At 39.2% G+C, this 19,359-nt stretch overlaps 1 protein-coding gene across 5 annotated transcripts in view; it reads right to left on the bottom strand.

Annotated features, from left to right (window-relative positions):
- ATF7IP (activating transcription factor 7 interacting protein) overlaps nt 1-19,359 on the bottom strand; it is a 101,690-nt gene that overhangs the window by 41,435 nt on the left and 40,896 nt on the right. For all 5 annotated transcript variants that reach the window (XM_009322156.1, XM_009322148.1, XM_009322167.1 and 2 more), the window contains exons 2-3: nt 13,447-14,507; nt 1,656-1,748 (exon numbers count right to left, since the gene is read on the bottom strand). In XM_009322156.1, coding sequence (XP_009320431.1) covers nt 1,656-1,748; nt 13,447-14,500 — 1,147 coding nt within the window. In that variant the 5' untranslated portion in view covers nt 14,501-14,507. The remainder of the gene's footprint in view (nt 1-1,655; nt 1,749-13,446; nt 14,508-19,359) is intronic.

Consider the following 19,359-nt stretch of genomic DNA (forward strand, 5'->3'; position numbering starts at 1 on the left):
CAGGGGGATGGAACACCTCTCCTATGGAGAAAGGCTGAGAGAGTTGGGGTTGTTCAGCCTAGAGAAGAGAAGGCTTCGGGGGGACCTTATTGCAGCCTATCAGGACTTAAAGGGGGCTTATAAGAAAGATGGCAGCAAACTTTTTATCAGGGCCTGTTGCGACAGGACAAGGGGGAATGGCTTTAAACTAAAGGGGGGTAGATACAGACTAGATATAAGGAAGAAATGTTTTACGCTGAGGGTGGTGAAACACTGGCACAGGTTGCCCAGAGAGGTGGTGGATGCCCCATCCCTGGAGACATTCAAGGTTAGGTTGGACGGGGCTCTGAGCAACCTGAACTAGTTGAAGATGTCCCTGCCCACGGCAGGGGGTTTGGACTAGATGACCTTTAGAAGTCCCTTCCAACCCAAACTATTCTATGATTCTAAATCATGCTTCATCAGCCTGATAGCCTTCTATGATGAGAAGGCTGGCTTGGTGGATGAGGGGAGAGCAGTGGATGCTGTTTATCTTGTCTTTAGTAATGCTTTTGACACCCAAAACATCCTCAGAGACAAACTCACATTGTACGGCCTAGATAAATGGACTGGCTCAACTGTTGGGCTCCAAGAGCTGTGATTAGTGGCACAAAGTCCAGTTGGAGCTTGTCACTAGTAACGTACACCAGCAGATGATGCTGATACCAACACTAACATCTTCATTAATGACCTAGATAATGGGATAAGAGGGCATCCTCAGTAATTTGCAGATGATAAAAAACTGGAAGGAGTGGTTGCTACGCTAGATGGTTATGCTGCCATTCAGAGTCACCTTGACAAGCTGGAGAAATAGGCAAACAGAAACCTCATGAAGTACAACAAAAGGAAATGCGAAGTCCTACACTTGGGGTAGGAATAAACCCATGTACTAGTACAGGCTGGAAACTGACTGGCTGGAAAACAGCTTTGCAAAAAAGGCTCTGGTGGTCTTCATGCACATCAAGTTGAACAAAAGCCACCAATGTACCCTGTTGGCAAAGAATGCCAACAACACCCTTGGCTGCCTGAGGAAAAGTATCTCCAGCAGGTTAAGGGAGGTAATTATTCCCCTCTAATTAGCATTATGAGACTGAACCTTGAGTCTTGTGTCCAGTTCTGGGCTTCTAAATACAAGCAAGATGTGAGCATACTGGAGAAAGTTTCAGTGTAAGGCCACCGAGATGTTTTATGGACTGGAGCATCTGTCGTATGAGGAAATGACAGCTGGCATTGTTCAACTGGAGAAGGCAGTTAGGGGAGATTTTATAATGTGTGTAAAATACCTGATAGGTGGAGAGTGAAAAAGACAGAGCAAGACTCCTAGTGAGTACCAGTGAAAGGACAAGAGAAATGGATGCAAATTGAAATACAGAAAATTCCATTCAAACATATCAAAACTTTTCTACTGTGAGGGTGGTCAAACACTGGAAGTAGAACACTGGAAGGTTGTGGAGTCTCCATGTGTGGAGATACTCAAAACCTGTCTGGACATGGTTCTGAGCAAACTGCTCTAGTTGACCTGGTTTTGAGCAGGGTGGTTTGGACTAGATAATCTCCGAAGGTCCCTTCCAACCTCAACAATTCAGTGTTTCTAACACGTGCCACCAGTGAAGCATAATAGTTTTAACATTATGTACTTCTCTCAGTGTGTTTCTCCTCTTCTTTCTGGGCCTCTTCTCCTTCTTTATCCTCCTCACTCTCCTTTCTTCTTTCCTCCTCCACCACCTCTTCTACAAACAGAAGAAAAAACCCCATGTGTTACTTATGCTGACCTACAAAATTCTCATAAGAGTCCTATTTTGACTAGTGAACTTAGAATACTTATGAAAAACCACGTTAGGGAAGGTGAGAGAAATAAGTATGATGCAGAGTGAATGCAGAGATGAAAAAAGTCAGAGGATACCTTCAGAGCAAAAATTTGAACTACCATACAACACAGTAATATTCACTTCTGGATTTGCTCAGCTTTAAAATCAACAGAGTGCCTCAAAGTTACCTCTGAAATGAAATGATGTATTTTTAATGTAGTTAAAGTTCTCAGTAAATTATTTTAGTTTATTTTTCACCTAGGGGAAAAGTATAAAATTTTCAGTAACAAAATACTAATGTGTTTCTCATTTATTTACAATTGGCAAATTCACCCATAATCTTTACGGTAGAAAAGGCCTCAATTATTCTTTTCTTAACAAATACAAATTTTCATTCAAAGTTTTTTCCTAATACAAAGCATCACAATTTAAGACTAGTCCTTTAAAGACATACAGTTTAGGGAATTCTTAAATAAAGAAAAATCTGAAATAACACCCCCAAATGCACACAGGTTAAAATGAAAAACGCTAACACTTCCTGAAAACTTTTATTATATGTTCCATGAACTTCCATTATGTGTTTCATACAGGCTGTATTTGCTGCCTCCTGTGCTTGCTAGATACAACATAGAACTATAGCTTTTAAGGTAATCTTAAAAGTAATCCAGAATATAACAGAACAAGTCAGCACTGTTAAGCACATCTTGATCTGTACACTTCTCCATTTTCCTATTTTCATTTTGTTATTACAGCAGTTTACTAGCTTTTTTAGAGAAATTTCTGGCTGCAAAGATACACTTGATGCTCTCTTAACACTAAATTTTACTTCTGTTATGAAGAACATCTGAATGATTTAAAATAAGTCGCCTAATAAATCAAAAAAAGGAAGGAGTCAGAAGATCAAAAACTGAAATGATGAGATTTTTCATTTTGTTAATTTATGCAAGAAATAATATTCATACCACATAAATTCTTCAAAACCAATCTGATTTATTTTTAAGGTAATAAAATGGAATAGTGCCAATGCTACCTGCTTTAAGACTTATAGATAAGCTTCATGTATTTAATTGTTATCAATAAAATAGGACTCATTTACCTAAAAATCTAAAGGAGATTCATTAAGTTCAAGAGTACGTTTTCCACAATTTAAAGATTTTAATATTCAAGTGAAAGATGTAAATATTCCATGGAAAGCTACACACACCTAGAATGTCTGTAAAATATGTTACAAGTTTCAAAGCTGAGCTTTTTGAGTGTTATGTAGAGAACAAAGTAATTTCAGGGACGAGGAAGTCCCTTCCTTACAAACTTCCAACACACTGTGAACAAATTTAGCTCGTTTAACTAAAAGTGGTTTAAACACGATGCCCAGCTAAACCTCTCTAGTTAGGAAGGTTTGAACCATAACACGGAGATAATTTTACAATTGGCTAACAGCTTATTTTTCACCGATAAGCTACGATCTCAATATCCTGATGCTAGACAGGCAGAAGCAATGAATACAATCCTTTAAAAAAAATAATTTTATTATATCATTAAGTTATCACTGTATTTATCACACAGTCATCTTAGTAAGTCTCACTATTTGCTGTGGATCTGAACACAAAAGGCTTTTTTTTTTTTACTAGGTGTGCGCCTGTCACTAAACAGTTGTAATAACTTTTAATAATTTCTACAGCTGCAACCATTTAGATCTGCTTAGTAACTGACTGGATGCATATTTGGACATCGGTTCTGCCAAAATACACATAGAAATGGAAACAAAAATAATGAGCAAGCCTAAGAGCATCTGAACAGTATTTGCAAGTTACTCTGGACTGCAATCATACTCTATTTCATAATCCTGTAACTGCAACATTCTCCTTATAGATTGGCTAGAACTGATGTGCACAGACAGCAATCAGAAGGAAGTACAAAAGCATAGCCTTTCTCAGTAGCGAATCCTTGATCAAACTCTACCCAAAAGTTATTATAAAACAGGAATACAGATTTCCCCCCAAGCACCCCTCCCCCCCCCCCCCCCCCCGGCAGGATTTCACTATTTTTGTTTATGAAGAAATCATAGATTCATATATTTCCAAAGGAATCACCATGACCTAGACAAGCTGGAGAAATGGGATGATAAATGCTTTAAGATGTTCAACAAGGACAAATGCAAAAGTTCTGCACCTATGAAGGGAGAACCCTTGCAATAACACAGGCTAGGGTCCGCATGGTTGGGGAGCAGCTCTGCTTTAAGGACTCGCATAGACAGCAAGCAAAGCATGAGCCAACAGTGTGCCCTGGCAGCAAAGGTGGTCCACAGCATCCTGAGCTGCATTTACAGGAACAGAACCAGTATGTAATAGGAAGTGGTTATTGCCCTTTACTTGGCACTCGTCGTATCATCTCTCAGTAAGGAGTAAGAGACTAAGTGGCTGGGGAACATGACCTGTAAGACCCTGAGGGATCTGGGCTTGTTCAGTGTGGAGAAGACAAAGCTTAATGGGGACTTAAAACCAGCTTTCCAATACCTGTAAGGTGGCTTTTGAGAAGAAGGAGCCAGACTCATTGTAAAGGTGCATGGCAAAGGATAAGAGACAACACATGTAAGCAGAAACAATCTCTTGTTTCTATGATACCCAGATATCATATCTAATCTATGACAGAAAGAAAAACATTCCCACATGAAGAGAGTCATTGGAACAGGTTGCCCAGAGAGGTCATCCAGTCTTCCTCAGTGGAAGTTTTCAAGACCTAACTGGATAAAGTTCTGAGCTACCTTGTCTAATCTCACAGCTGACCCTACTTTGAGCAGGAGACTGGACTAGAGACCTCTTGAGGTCCCTCCCAACCTGAACTACTCTATTATTTGGTCACAAGTCCTCCTGCCTATCATAAAATAATACATAAAAAAAAATTATCAAGTGATTCAAACACAAAGCACAATATTCTCCAGTTATTTATTACCACATTTTCAGTTGAAAAAAAATCCATAAAGGACTTAAAGACTACAACTGATGAATCCAACATCCATTAATCAGTCCTCCAAAGTCTGTTGGACACAAGTGTGCCTGATTTCTGGTTTGCAAAATCCAGTGGATCAAAAATGCAGCAGTTGTGTCTTTGCTACGTTAAAGAAACCTCTTTCCACCATATATTCAGCTCCCATTTGCAGATACTATAGACCTCCTTAATCTTCTATTGGATGAACAAAACATGTTCTTTTAAGCTTTCCAGTATAAAGTTTGTTTCCCAAATGCTGAAATATTTTTTTGCAGCAACTCTCTGAAAGCCTTCCATTATCTCTTTTTGAAGTAAAAACCAGAACTAGAAATATTATTGCAGAAAAGTGGTTTCATTGGTGCCATTTAAGTGTAACTTATTTTCCTGTTTGTGAATTCAAGAATTTTGACAGCTACTTCTATCACAACACAGGAACAACAGTTCATGTTTAGTTGTTTGTCTGCCATTCATATGCTCTGAAGTTCTCTTCAAACACTACTTTCTAGGCAACTCCTGGTATCAGTACAGGCTGGGGGATGAAGGGATTGAGAGCAGCCCTGCCGAGAAGGACTTGGGGGCACTGGTGGATGAAAAGCTGGACATGAGCCAGCAATGTGCCCTCGCAGCCCAGAAGGCCAATCGTATCCTGGGCTGCATCAAAAGAAGTGCGGCCAGCAGGGCGAGGGCGGTGATTCTGCCCCTCTACTCTGCTCTGGTGAGACCCCACCTGGAGTACTGCGTCCAGCTCTGGAGCCCTCAGCATAAGAAAGGCACGGGCCTGTTGGAGCGGGTCCAGAGGAGGGTCACAAAAATGACCAGGGGGATGGAACACCTCTCCTATGGAGAAAGGCTGAGAGAGTTGGGGTTGTTCAGCCTAGAGAAGAGAAGGCTTCGGGGAGACCTTATTGCAGCCTATCAGTACTTAAAGGGGGCTTATAAAAAAAGATGGCGGCAAACTTTTTATCAGGGCCTGTTGTGACAGGACAAGGGGGAATGGCTTTAAACTAAAGGGGGGTAGATACAGACTAGATATAAGGAAGAAATGTTTTACGCTGGGGGTGGTGAAACACTGGCACAGGTTGCCCCAGAGAGGTGGTGAATGCCCCATCCCTGGAAACATTCAAAGTCAGGTTGGACGGGGCTCCGAGCAACCTGATCTAGCAGGGGGGTTGGACTAGATGACCTTTAAAGGTCCCTTCCAACCCAAACTATTCTATGATTTATGACAAGCTGTATTCTTTTAAATGTTAACTGTACTCTCTATTCTTAAAAGGTTGTACTTGGGTGTGCTGCTAGACTTCAGACTCCCTTAACAAAGATCAGTATCAAGTAAGCTCTCTTTCAAACTATCCCTGGAGGGCATGAAATGCCATTACTGTGGAGAAGCCTAGAATCAAGGTGTCTAGGATGCACTCAAAGTGCTAGCAATTCTGAGAAAAAAACACTTCAGATTTGCTTTGGTAGACATCCTCACTTGGTTAAATTTGAGAGTGTACAGGCTATGTAACAGAAAGAAGATAGGATCCTGGATTAGGTGAACTGTTGGTTCACCTAACAGTGCAGCTGTTCCTATCTCCAACACTTTCATGTCAACAGTAGATGATCAAGGTGGGAAGAATATAAGGAGGAGAAAAGAACACATTTACACAATCCCAGAAAACTTTCTCAGCTTTCTGAAAAATTTCTGGTGGAAGACCTCCAGAGCCTTAGGGTTTCTGTGCTTGATAGTCCTCACAAAAATTCCTCTTCCACAGAAGACAAGTGTAGGTAAACCTTTAGCAGTCACAGTGCTGCTAGCAAGGAGCTCCACAGTTCTCCACATGGAGAACCATCTCTTCTTCCATGCCTTGATCCTGCCTCTCACTTTTTTCCTTTCCTCCATTTGATACATGAGGTTCTTGTAGAGGAAAAGACAGCAAATATCCACTCTCCATATCACTTACCATTTACATGGTAAGTGATAATGTCACATCTCTCCTCCATGTCACATCTCTCCTCCACCTCTTTTTTCAGGCTGAAAGATCCTACTCTAAAATACAGTCCATCCTTGTTGAAAGTTCTCTCTCTGATCTGAGTCAGAAAGAGAAGAAGCTGTAGGACAAGATGAACTGACTGTGTAGAATGGACAAAGAAGGGATAAGCTACAACCCTGCACAGACAAAAACCCAGGCCCCACAGTGCAAGAAAATAGGGACAGCTAGAGGCTATATTAAAAATAGTAACAAATGGAGATTTTCAAAATGGAGGAGGTAAGAAGCCTGTGACTTCCAGCAATAGAATGAAGACTCCCTCTCTACCTGCAAATCTGCAGTTATTGAACAGGTATAGCACTGATGGAACACATTAAGAGGAAAATAATCTATTAACAGAGGCATCAGAGCCAGCTGAGTCTGAACCAACCACCTACATAAAGGAGAGACTGGTGATAGTCACCAGGGACTCCCTCCCACAGGAGGTAACCACCTAGCAACCTTGGCTGATACCTCAAGACATTAGCTGCTTGCTGAGGGCCTGGATCCCCAATGTTGCAAAGAGGCTAACAAGGCTTATCTGGTCCTCAGCCTATTACCTTTTGCTGCTTATCCACATGGGCACCAATAATACTACCAGAAGCAATTCTAAGCATACTAAGAGTGACAATGGATCTCTGCAGAAAAAGGTGAAGGGCACAAGGTGGCGTTATCACCAATCCTCCCAATGAACTGGGACAAAAAAAAACTCTAGTAAGAGTGCATGCATCAGAAGATCAACACCTGGCTGAATGACAGGTGTTGCAGGCAAGGTTTTCACACCTTTCACTGTGGTAATCGCTGATGATCAAGAATTACTGAGCAGTGACTGAAACCATCTGACAAAGTTGAACAAGAGTTCTGCAAGCAGGCTTGCTAACCTAATGAGGAAGGACCTGAAACTAGGCATGGTAGGGAATGGTTGTCATAACCTGAAGTTGAGGTATGGGAGGCAGTGAGGAAACATCTGCGGAACAGCATGACAGGGAAGGTGCTTGCTTGTCCTTTGTGAAAGCATCGTGACTCAGGGTTCATCACCTCAAGTATCTGCAAACGAATGCAGCACAAGAAACAAGAGAAATTACTAGTCCCTACACAACTGCAAAATTATGATTTCATTTGAATTAGAGAGACATGGTGGGATAACTGAAATGACTATAGCGTTGCAGCAGAAGAATATAGTCTCTTCAGGAAAGACAGGCTAGAAAGGGTGAGGAGAGGTTGTGTTTTATGCAGAAGACTGCCCAGAGCTTTGCCATGGGACAGGTGATAAGCCAGTTGAGTGCAAGTTGTGGGCAAGTGAAGGTGGCAAAGCAACATGGGCAATGTTGTGCTAGGCACTCACTACAGACTACTTCATCAAGGAGAGAAAGTTAATAAAGCCATCTCACACAATTGCATGCCTTTACGACTGACTCATGGGTGTACTTCAACTGGAAGGGCTATATGATTGGGCACAATCCAGGTGGTTTCTGGAGTGTGCTGAAGATAATTTCTTGACACAGGCAATTGATGAGTCAACTAGGGGAGATGCCCTGTTGGGTTTGTTATTCAAAAACAAGGAAGAATTGGTCTGGGACATGAAGGTCAAGAGTAGGTTCACCTGCAGCAACCACGAGACTGTGGAATTAAAAATCCTGCAAGAAGTCAGCAGGATGAATATCATTACAGTCCTTGCCCTCAGGACAGCAGATTTCACCTTATTCAGGACCTACTTGGTAGTATCCCAAAGGGAGCTGCCCTGGAAAGCAAAAGGACCCAGGAGAGCTGGTTGTTCTTCAAGGACAGCTTCCTCAAAGCACAAGAACAGTTCATTTCAATGTGCAGAATGTAGAGCCAGCATGGAAGAAAGCCAGCATGGGTGAACAGGGACCTCCTGACAGAGCTCCAGTATAAAAAAGAACTACACAGGAGGAGGAAGTAAGAGGAATACAGGGACATTGTCCAGTTGCGCAGGAATGAAATAAGAAAAGCCAAAGCTCAACTGGAATTGAAGCCAGTAAGGGATGCGAAGGGCAAGAAGGGCTTCTGGAACTACAATGGCAGCAAAAGGAAAGCTAAGGAAAATTGTGGAGCCACTGCTCATAGGGACAGGCAAGCTAATAACTGAGGACATGGAATATGCCAAGGTACTCAACTTTTCTGTCTCCATTTTTCACTGGCAAGTTTCCCTCCTAAGTTCCTGAGAGCAGAGGCAGAGACCCTGGCAGAGTCTGCAGAAGTGAAGTGCTATCCACAGTCAAGGAGATAGAGCTAGGGCACACTTAAGCCAGGTGGATATAGAGAAGTCCACAAGAACAGATGAGATGTACCCAAGAGTGCTGAGGGAGGTAGGCTGCTGGCATTGTGAGGTCTCTCTCTATCATCTTCACAGCAACCAAGGGAAGCTCCTGATGACTGGAAAAAGGGAAATGCCACAGCCATCTTCAAGACAGTCAACGAGGATGATTCAGGGAAACTACAGGCTGGTTGGCCTCACCTTACATCTCGGGGAGGTTATGGAAAAAAAATCCTCATAGGAAGTCATTGCCAGGCACACAAAGGAGAGGAAGGTGACTGGGAGTAGCCAGCTTGGATCTAGCAAGGGCAAATCGCACCTGACAGACCTGGAAGCTTTTTACAATGGGGTCAATGAATTGGCATCAGTGGTATATAGTCTAGCCAGTGGCTTAGCACTAGAGGCAGTCCTCAGTGATCCATACTGGGCTGATGCAGTTTATCATATTTACTAATGACCTGGACCTGGGGCAAGAGATCACATTTGGCAAGTTCGCAGATACAAACTGGGGGAAGTGGTAAATATTCTGTGGGGCATAGCTGCTATTCAGAGGCACACTGACAGGCTGGAAAAATGGGCTAACACAAAGTGCAGCAAGTGCAAATGCGAAGTCCTGCATCTGGGATAGAATAACTATGCAATAGGACAGGCTAGGGGTTGACTGGCTAGAATGTAACTTTGTAGAACAGGGCCTTGATTCCTAGTGGAAAACAATTTGAACATTAGTCAGCAGTGTGAAATAAGTTCAATAGCATTTCAGTCTGTATTAACAAGAAATGTGTCCAGCAGGATAAGGGAGGTGATTCTCCTTTGTTCAGCACTTGAGAAACCCCATCTGGAGCAATATGTCCGGTTATTGGATCCCCAGTACTAGAAAGGCACTGACAAAACCACAGCAAGTCCAGCGGAGGGTCACCAGAAAGGTTAAGGGAATGAAGTACATGCTATATGAGGAGCAGATGACAGAACTGGCTCTGCTCAGCCTTAACAAGTGAAGACTAATTGGAGATTGTATCACTGCCTTCCATTACATAATGGGAGGGCAGAGAGAAGATGGAGCCACTACTCTAAGGTGCACAGCAACAGGACAGGAGGCAATGGACACAAGTTGGAACACAGAAGATTCCAATTAAGCAGAAAGATTTTCACTGTTGAGGTTGGTTAAGTATTGGTCTACCCAAGTAGTTGTGGTGTATCCATCCTTGGAGATGTACAGAGGTAAACTGCCAAGGTTCCTGAGCCATCTGATGTAACTAGACCTGCTTTGAGTAGGGGGTTGGAATAAAGACCATCAGAGGGTTGAATTAAAATTACTATGCAATTCCATCACCTTCCCTGTTGCTCTTTCATGTACCTTTTTCAGTCCTGTGACATAATCTTTGATATGGGGAGGGGGAAGGAAACAGAATTATACAAAACATTTAAGAGCTTGGTGTCCCAGTTTGTTAATTTGTGTCTCTTGTTTTCCTCAGTTTGTTAATTTATTCCCAGCATTCTTTATTTGCTTTCTTCAACTGCTACTGCATCAATGTTTTCACAAAACTACCTACTATAATCCTGGAAGATCGTTCCTGAGTGGTGAGTCAGTTTTATCTTATGACTGAGTTCATAACTTATGAAAAGTTATGAACATTTTCGTACTCATCTGTACCACTTCGTAGTTAACCACAGTGAGTTTCATCTGCCATTTTTATACCCCAGTCATTCAGCATTGTAGGATTCTTCTACAGCTCTTCGTAGTATCATCAGCAAACTGCCACCTCGCTAGTCACCCTTCATTTTAGATAAATTATTAATTCTGTCACACAGCACAGTCTCTGGAACAGATCACTGTAGATTTACTTTCCATTCTTCAAATGATTATTTCCTCCACGGGAACTTTCCATCTTATCCAAAGACAGTTCAGTTTCCAAAAGTTCTTGGTAAGAAATCATTTGTGTTTGGATATCCAAAAGAATTCAAATATATCAATCAGGTCTTCCTTGTTATGTGCTTGTTTACTTACCCAAAGAGCTCCAAGGTTTTCTAATGTATGATCTTCCATTACAAAAATCTTAAATGCCAACATAGCTATTATATTTACTAATTCTACTTGAGAAAAAGATTCTATTAATCTGCTCATTTGAAGAAAGTCTTCTAGTACCATTCTTTACATCGTTGTTTAGCCATGCTGGTTTTCGTCTGGGCTTTTTGAAAACCATACTTTTTAATTGAGCAGCTTGCACCTGTGCCTCCGATAGCATCTTCAAATGACCTCCATTTCGTCTCCACAGATTTAATCCTCACAGACTCTTTCCAAAAGTTAATCTTTATCTTCTAAGACAACCCTACCTGTCTTCTCATACAATTGTTTCCTGCCCCTGCAACCTCTCTGCTATTATCTTCGTTATTGAAAGATTGAAATAGGTGAAAGGACTGCAAAATTTTTGTATTAATACCATATTAGATTTAGTACAAAATGCATCCCCAAAATATTTGCTTGAAATATTTCACACAGAAGGTACTACTCAGAAAAATTTAAATTCCCTTCTCTGCAACTCAATGGGCAAGCTTTATGAAGCTTAGAACGCAGAAATTAGCAGGTGACTGCAGGTTAAGGACAAAACATACTTCACAGTGGCCAGTTTTCATTTCACGAACAGTCTCAGTTACAGCCATGCAACTGTAAAAGTCAAACTGTTATAGCCAATAAATAAAACAACTAGTCAAGAGAATTTGTCCCGTCACCGAAACTGAAAATCTGAAAAGATATTGCTGCATACAATCATTTTAGACTTCTGCAAACTGTAGTGCAATATTTAATATTCACTTCGGTCTTTTTGCTCCAGAGCAAAAACTCCTCTGTGACCACAGTGTGTTTTCTCATCGGGTAAGATGAAAAAAGCAACCCTGATATCCTAATTTCATTCATCTCCAATGAAAGAACCCTTAAACTGCGGTAAGAACAAGGATCATCAATTTTTTTGTAATGTACATTTTATAAAAGGGACTCGTAACACACCAATTTTGACACAATATTCTTTCTTCCTGCCACCCCCCACCTCCAAATAGTTTCTGGAAGACTTTAATTGCATAACAATGGTATCACTTTTGCAATCTCAGTGCAACACCTAATACCTAAATAAGATCCTTAGAAGAAACTATGGAACCTACCTTTTCTCTGTTTAACTGGCATAAATTTAAAGGTAAACACCAGAAAAGAAGGGAGAGTCTGAAACATGGCTGAAGACACATATTCTTATCTCCCCTTCTCTAGTTGTTTAGAGACTTAAGACTCAGAATGCCATCACACTTTAGTGAAAGACACAGTTTCATCATTAGTGAAACAAGAGTTAAGAAACTATGGTTAACTAACTTCCCAGAGACTGAAAGACACCTGAGTCTTGTTTAATCAATGGAACTGCTACCCAGATAAGCATGTTTAAACATTTGGGTTAGCATGGTCATCAGTTCATAAAAAGCTATACAATGTGGGGGAGGGGGGAGAAAGAAAAAAACCCCGAGATCATTTGAAACAACAGCTTTCTTCATTACAGATGAAAGAGCAGTGTCAACTTATCTGTAAATTTTTAATCTGTTTTATTTTCAGAAGTGCAGTAGTATGACAATGAGTGCCCGATGTAAAAAAAAAAAGCTTACAAAACTATATGACAATAATAGACTATAGAGGACATCCATTCAGTTTAATATAAAAAAATCTTCTGCTAACTACATGAGGAGACTAAAGGACCAGCTTCCTACAGTTAATGCTTTCAAATGTTCTCTTATGATTATGTCAGCTGATTTAAAGTTAGATAAAAACCGCTATGAGTTAAATGAATAAAAGCTATATGGCATGAAAACCATACATGACTTGCGTTTTTCATGAAACCTTTCCAATACTGTCTTTTGGTGAAAGAAGAAATTTGAAACAAATGGGATTTGTGGCATGCCTGGATTACCAGCATGTTTTCATTCTTATTATTTATTTGCACGTTGAAGAAAGTTGAAATCCTTTCTTCCCCTCAAGAACAGTAAAGGAACACATTTCTCTTCCCACAAATCTTTCTGTTCCATGTCTGGCCATTACTCATCTTTCCTCTTCTTCCACCCACCACCCCACCCCAGCTTGCAAAGAGTATGAGAAAAACACCAAAACAAACCAGATCTCGAAAATTACTTTTTTTGGTGTTACTTTCATTTTCTTCTGGGCCTCAAATTCCATCCTTGAAAACTGTAAGACTACATAACACAGAATTGGTGGGTAAGACTGCCTTTTTGATTTGGAAACATGTCATAAGTATGTCATTCTAAGAAACGAACAGAATCCCAGACTTGAATCAGAACTACCAATTTAGAAAATTCTTACCTGGAAGACTTGACTTGTTTGGTAGTATCACTTCAGCATGTTCCTCCTTCTCATCACAGGGATCCTCTTCATCAGACAGTACTAAGAAAGCCTCTTTTGGCAGACTTTCATTGTTTTCCTGCTTGGATGGTGAACCCAAACAGTTGTCTATTTTCTCTTCTAAATCTGGGACTGTGTCATCCACTGGAAGCAGAGAACTTTTAGAAAAACAGCTCAGTTCATCTTCAGCCGGGGCTAGTTTTTCCAAAATTGGAATAATTTCATCTGTTTCCATAGATTCAGTACTGTCCAAGATACTTTCACTTGGGTCATCTATTGTCTTCTGAGCAGTGGTTTCTGAAAGACCTGCAGTGCCATCTCGTTTGTCCTTTGGTTCCTGGTCAGCTTCCATACTGCTAGAGATGGCTTCTTCTCCAACAGCATCTTCAACAGTTACTTCTTCAGTCCTCTTTTCCTTGCCAGATGCATCGGAATGAATAGCTAAGTCATTTGTTTCTCCCTTCTCTTCAGAAGAGTCACTAATATCACAGATTGATTTACTTTCACCTTCTGATGGGATGTCACTCTCTCTTTGGTCCAAATGATCTTTTGTATTATTTTCTTCATGGAAGTTATCTTTATTGCTAGCAAGCACTCCATTTTCAGCCTCACAAGCTAAAGCAGTATCAGTATCTTTATTTTGCTCAGAAGGAACATTCTCTGGAGACAGCGTTAGAGGTTTGGGTTCTATGTCATGGACTATGTTCCCTGCCCTACTTTCAGGGCTTTTGGCTTCACTAACTTCATCAGAACCTGTTCTTTCTTCTTCAGAGTTAACACACAAGCCCACTAGGCCATTAACTTCCCTCTTGTCCTCCATGCAGTCTGTATTGCTTAAAGGGGAATTTAAATCAGAATCTCCATTCTCATGCTTTCCATTTAACAGTTTAACTTCAGTTGTCTTCAACAGCTCCTCTTTAACCTTATAGACAGCTTCAAGTTGTTGTCGATCACTTACTCTCATTGTTTTTCGTGCTTTAAAGACTTTTTTCTGAGGTTCATCTGTGCTATCCATCTTGACCCTTAAAAAAAAAGTTCAGAAAGAATTAAGAAGGTAACAATTTATCATCATATTACAGTGTTCCTAAGAAAGACTGTAGCATTTAGCACATTTTAAAGCAAACTGGTTTAACTGTATCTACAAAAACAAAGAAACACCTGACACACTTAAATTTTGTCTGTCCTCGGAAAAAGTGAATACAAGTTTCTACGTATGCTGCACGAACACGTGTATGTGGAGATCACACCATAACATTATGTAGTAATTTTAGACTACACATTTTAGACCAGTCATCTTGTAGTATTATTATAGCAAAGCCACATAATGATGTTTTCTAGCTAGAAACAGATATTGGGCTAATGTAAGAGCCAGCAGCCTCTCTTCTCGTAAAAAAGAAAGAAGTATTCTTGGTCCATCAGCTTACATTTATTTTATCTTTCTAAAACTATGTAATTTCACGAGTTTCAAATACAGTTAACAACTGGGGTAAATGACAAGATTTTTATATCAAAAAGAAGAAAAGTAACAAAAAGAAAACTTCAATATATTGAAAGAATTTCTGAATGTGTCATTAAGATACTTTTTTCTTCTGTCTAGATTAAAAAAAATATACCTTCATTCTCCATATTTATACAATAGTTGACTGAACTTGGGTTTTTAGAGCACTTTCATTCAATTTGCAGTAATATTTTACTAAGACCATTTGTGCTCATAAAAACTACAGTTTTTGTAGCTCCTTTTATAAAAATTTGCTTTTTCAAGGAAAAGCAACGGTTTTGCCCTCCATATGATTTTATTCATTCCATCCACCAATATTATGAAAAATAAGAACATTAATATATAAAAAATTTAAGAAAAACAATGTTCAAAAATCTACTTTATCAAATCAATAAATGAAGTTAAATCCAGCATTACATAGTAAGTTAAAATAATTTTGTTAAAATACAACAAAATCTTATTTAATTTGTTTCCGTGAAACAAAACAAACAAACAAAATCCATAGGGATTTTTAAACTATAGTTTTTTTCCCCCCATGTGGTCTTGTTCTAGGACGCAGTTTTAAAGGATTAGATATGATAATGTTTTTCAGAAGCAGAAAGCAGTTAAGGAACTTTTTATATACTAAATTAAACTCAGCAACTAAGATCTTGAATCGGCTGATGCTAACCAATTTAGGTCTACTGAAGTTACTCCACCATCATAAGTTACTCCTGTCTAGGATATGGCTTTTCTTAAGTTTCTCAAAACATGCGAAAATTCACTTGGGTAACAGTAGTTAAAACGATATTACAGCAAATAGAAAAAAAGAAGAAAATAAATCAGGCAGTTGTCTCTGTATGAATTTTTTTTTCCTTCCGACAAGCACCAGATAAGCGAATGTTTATATCATTGATACAGCAAAATTATTACAAAAAGGATGCATTTTAAATATTTAGTACAGTTCATTTTGCATCTTCCCCCAATCCACTTTCATTTACAGAGCTGAAAAATTCATTAATAAACTACATTTTATCTTTTCAGATGGCATATAAATTTTTTTTTGATTTTTTGATTAAAAAAAGCAGGACTATTGCCAACATTAGCTCAGATCAGTGATGGTTTTGTACAACCAAGTCGTAAAAATCCACAAAACAGAGATTCCACAGCCTCTAAGTAACAGTTTGGCTCCACCCTCTTTGTAACCAATCTTGCCTAGAAGTTTTATTTAGGCAGCCATAAGATTGCCCTTTAGTATTCTCTTCAGCAGATTAAAGTTGTCAAGCTCCCTCAGCGTCTCGTTGTAGGTCACGTGCTTTAGGCTCCTATCATTTTGGTAGTCCTCTGTTGGATCCTTCCTAGTTTACTTGGAACAGTTTGTTTATGAAGGAAATTATTTAACATTTATGCATTGCCCAACTGCAATATTCTACGGTAAGATGTGAATATATATTCTAAGGTACAATATGAATTCAACTATCAAGACAAACTCTAAACCTTACAATCACGACATACCATACTTTACAATTATAAGGCTTCTTTTACACTTAGTTAACATGACCTGACAAAAATATGGGCAAAATAGAAAACAATATGATAAAAAAAAATTTTCCCTGTTTTGAATGTCCTATTAACATAACACTGAGATTCCCTTCCACTTTATTTCAGTTCTTTTCTGCATGACAATCTAGAAACCTTGTACTTGAGTAACTGATCATGCTTAAATAACACTTCAATTCACACCTCAGGACCAGACGAACAAATCTTCACAAAAGGTTGTATCAGCTCTATTTACAGACTCGCAATAATACCATTAAGACATGAATTTTTGCCAGTCTGAACGACATTTTCTGAACAGGATTGTCTATTACTGCATTGCCACTAGTGGGAGCAAAATATAACACCTATAGAAACACTGATCTGAAACATCAGCTTACTTGTTTTTAGAAAATGTTCTCATCACATAACCATTTCCAGTCAGATAAAATATGAACTGCAGGCAAGCTGTTAATGTCCTTCCAGAGCTGTCTACATGCTAAATACAGTATCTTCATATTCCTCCAGAAAGAATACATTTAATGCAGTAATTCTAGTCCTGAAGTTAGGAGAAGCATATAAAACCCTCTAGTATTTCAGAAGTGCATGTGCAGTTTTTAAAAGCACATCCCTTCCTTCTTCCCAAGAACTTAGAATGTAAAGCACATTTTTTCAAGTCACTATAAAAGCATGTATCAGACTGTCAGATAATAGAGTACTGATCATCATACTCATGTTCCATGCATATAATCCGCTACAACCAACATGTATGCTCTTACAGATGTATATCTTGTAAAGCCAATTTGGAAAAAAATAGAAAATTCCAGGCTTGGCTAACCTTGAACAATTCCAAGAGCTCCTAATAGGTGACCAGTTAGTGAGAGTCTTCTGCTACTGCAGTACAAGGATACAGGGCCTTTGTATCAAAATTAAGACAGACAAGTAGTTTGATCTCCCAGACCTCAATGCTTTCTTTTATAAGCATTACCCAGAATTTAAAAGTTCTTATATTACAAAATTCATAACCCTACTTTTCCTATGACCAAAAGGTATACTAACAGATTAATAAAATGTTCACAGACAACTTAAAATCAAATTCATAAGTGCATTACTTCAGTAATCATAAACTATAACTTAAAATAAATTAGTATTTTCTGCTCTAGTTTCCTTAATCATCTAAGCACTTTCATTCCTATTTTTAACATATAATAAAATACAGTAAATACAGAGTAAAATGAAGGGGACTTCCTTTTTAAATTTGCAGTCTTAAAAAAAAAAATCAAACATCAGATTACCTTTATATTAATGCATCCTTTTTTCTTAAAAAAATACTGAAATGAATAAGCTTTAATTGCTTAATACATTTCAAAGTTATGTTTACTTTATATCTTAGGATATTTTCCAAAATCTAGTTTAAAAACAAATCTCTAATACAGTTCTACGGTGAACCTGTACAAAAAAAAGGCTTCTCATAAAATTCCATTGTTAGATGGCTATTTGCATAACTCATGCATATTTTCAGCTTAAGCCCACAATCTTTTGCAACCAAAGAGTATCCAATAAAAGCTACCATAAATGAAAAAGTTATAAGCATAGATGAGATTAAAAGATGAACACTAAATGCTGGTTAACAGCTAAATATCATGTGTCACTGCAGACCAGGCTTAAAGCGTTTCCAGCCATACCCACAAGGGAGCACACAGCAGCCAAGTAACAGATCTCATGTTAGAGCCGAGTAAAAGAAACAAACAAATCGGTAACTAGTCCAGACAGGTTTGGTCATTCCGGTGCAAACCAATCGGCATTCATCTGATAAATACTGCCTTCCAGTCTTTCAAAGAGGTAAGGAGGTTGCCCTTCAGAGAGCAACTCCAGAGCAGGTTACATGAATTCAGTCTTGCACAAATAAAACATTTAAAACTAGTAGCATCCTAAATGAATGCATGTTTGTAGTCTCCCTTTATATTTAACAATTAACACAAAGTTTAGCTACATTTGCTATGCACTTCCCTTATCTGATGCTTGGGTATTTTCAGTTTTTACTCATCATGTGACCAAGTCACAAGAAGGAAACAAGCGGCCCAGGCACCAAGCCAACTGAGGGGCATCTTTTATTTCAAAGAAAGGCATTTGCACAGAACAGCACAAAATGACTCCTGCATGTAGAGCTAAGTGTGTAAGGGTTAAATATTCTAAATAAGGTGGTAGGTTTTGGGTTGGTTTGATTTTTTAAACACAATGATCAATTTTGAAACACCAACACACACAAACATTGTGTATATTGTTTAGATGTTGTTTATGAAAATTTCCTTTTTCATTTTAAGCTTGGAGGTCTGTCATGGTTTAACCCCAGCCAGCAACTAAGCACCACACAGCCACTCGCTCACTTCCCCTGCCCCAGTGGGATAGGGGAGAGAATCGAAGAGTAGAAGTGAGAAAACTCATGGGTTGAGATGAGAACAGTATACTAATTGAAATAAAATAATACAATAATTGTAATGAAAAGGAAAATAACAAAAAGAGAGGGAAATAAAATCCAAGACAGACAAGTGACACAAACGAAAACCAATTGCTCACCACCAACCGACTGATGCCCAGCCTGTCCCCGAGCAGTGGTCCCCCTGCTAAACTGCCCCTCTAGTTTTATTGCTGAGCATGACATCATATGGTGTGGAATTTCCCTTTGGTCAGTTGGGGTCAGCTGTCCCACTGCGTCCCCTCCCAACTTCTTGTGCACCCCCAGCCTGCTCACTGGTGAGGTGGGGTGAGAAGCAGAAAAGTCCTTGACTCTGTGTAAGCACTGCTCAGCAATAATGAAAACATCCCTGTGTTATCAACACTGTTTCCAGCACAAATCCAAA

The sequence above is a fragment of the Pygoscelis adeliae genome, unplaced genomic scaffold (genome assembly GCF_000699105.1).
Source record: "Pygoscelis adeliae isolate BGI_AS28 unplaced genomic scaffold, ASM69910v1 Scaffold60, whole genome shotgun sequence".
NCBI classification, from domain to species: Eukaryota; Metazoa; Chordata; class Aves; order Sphenisciformes; family Spheniscidae; genus Pygoscelis; species Pygoscelis adeliae.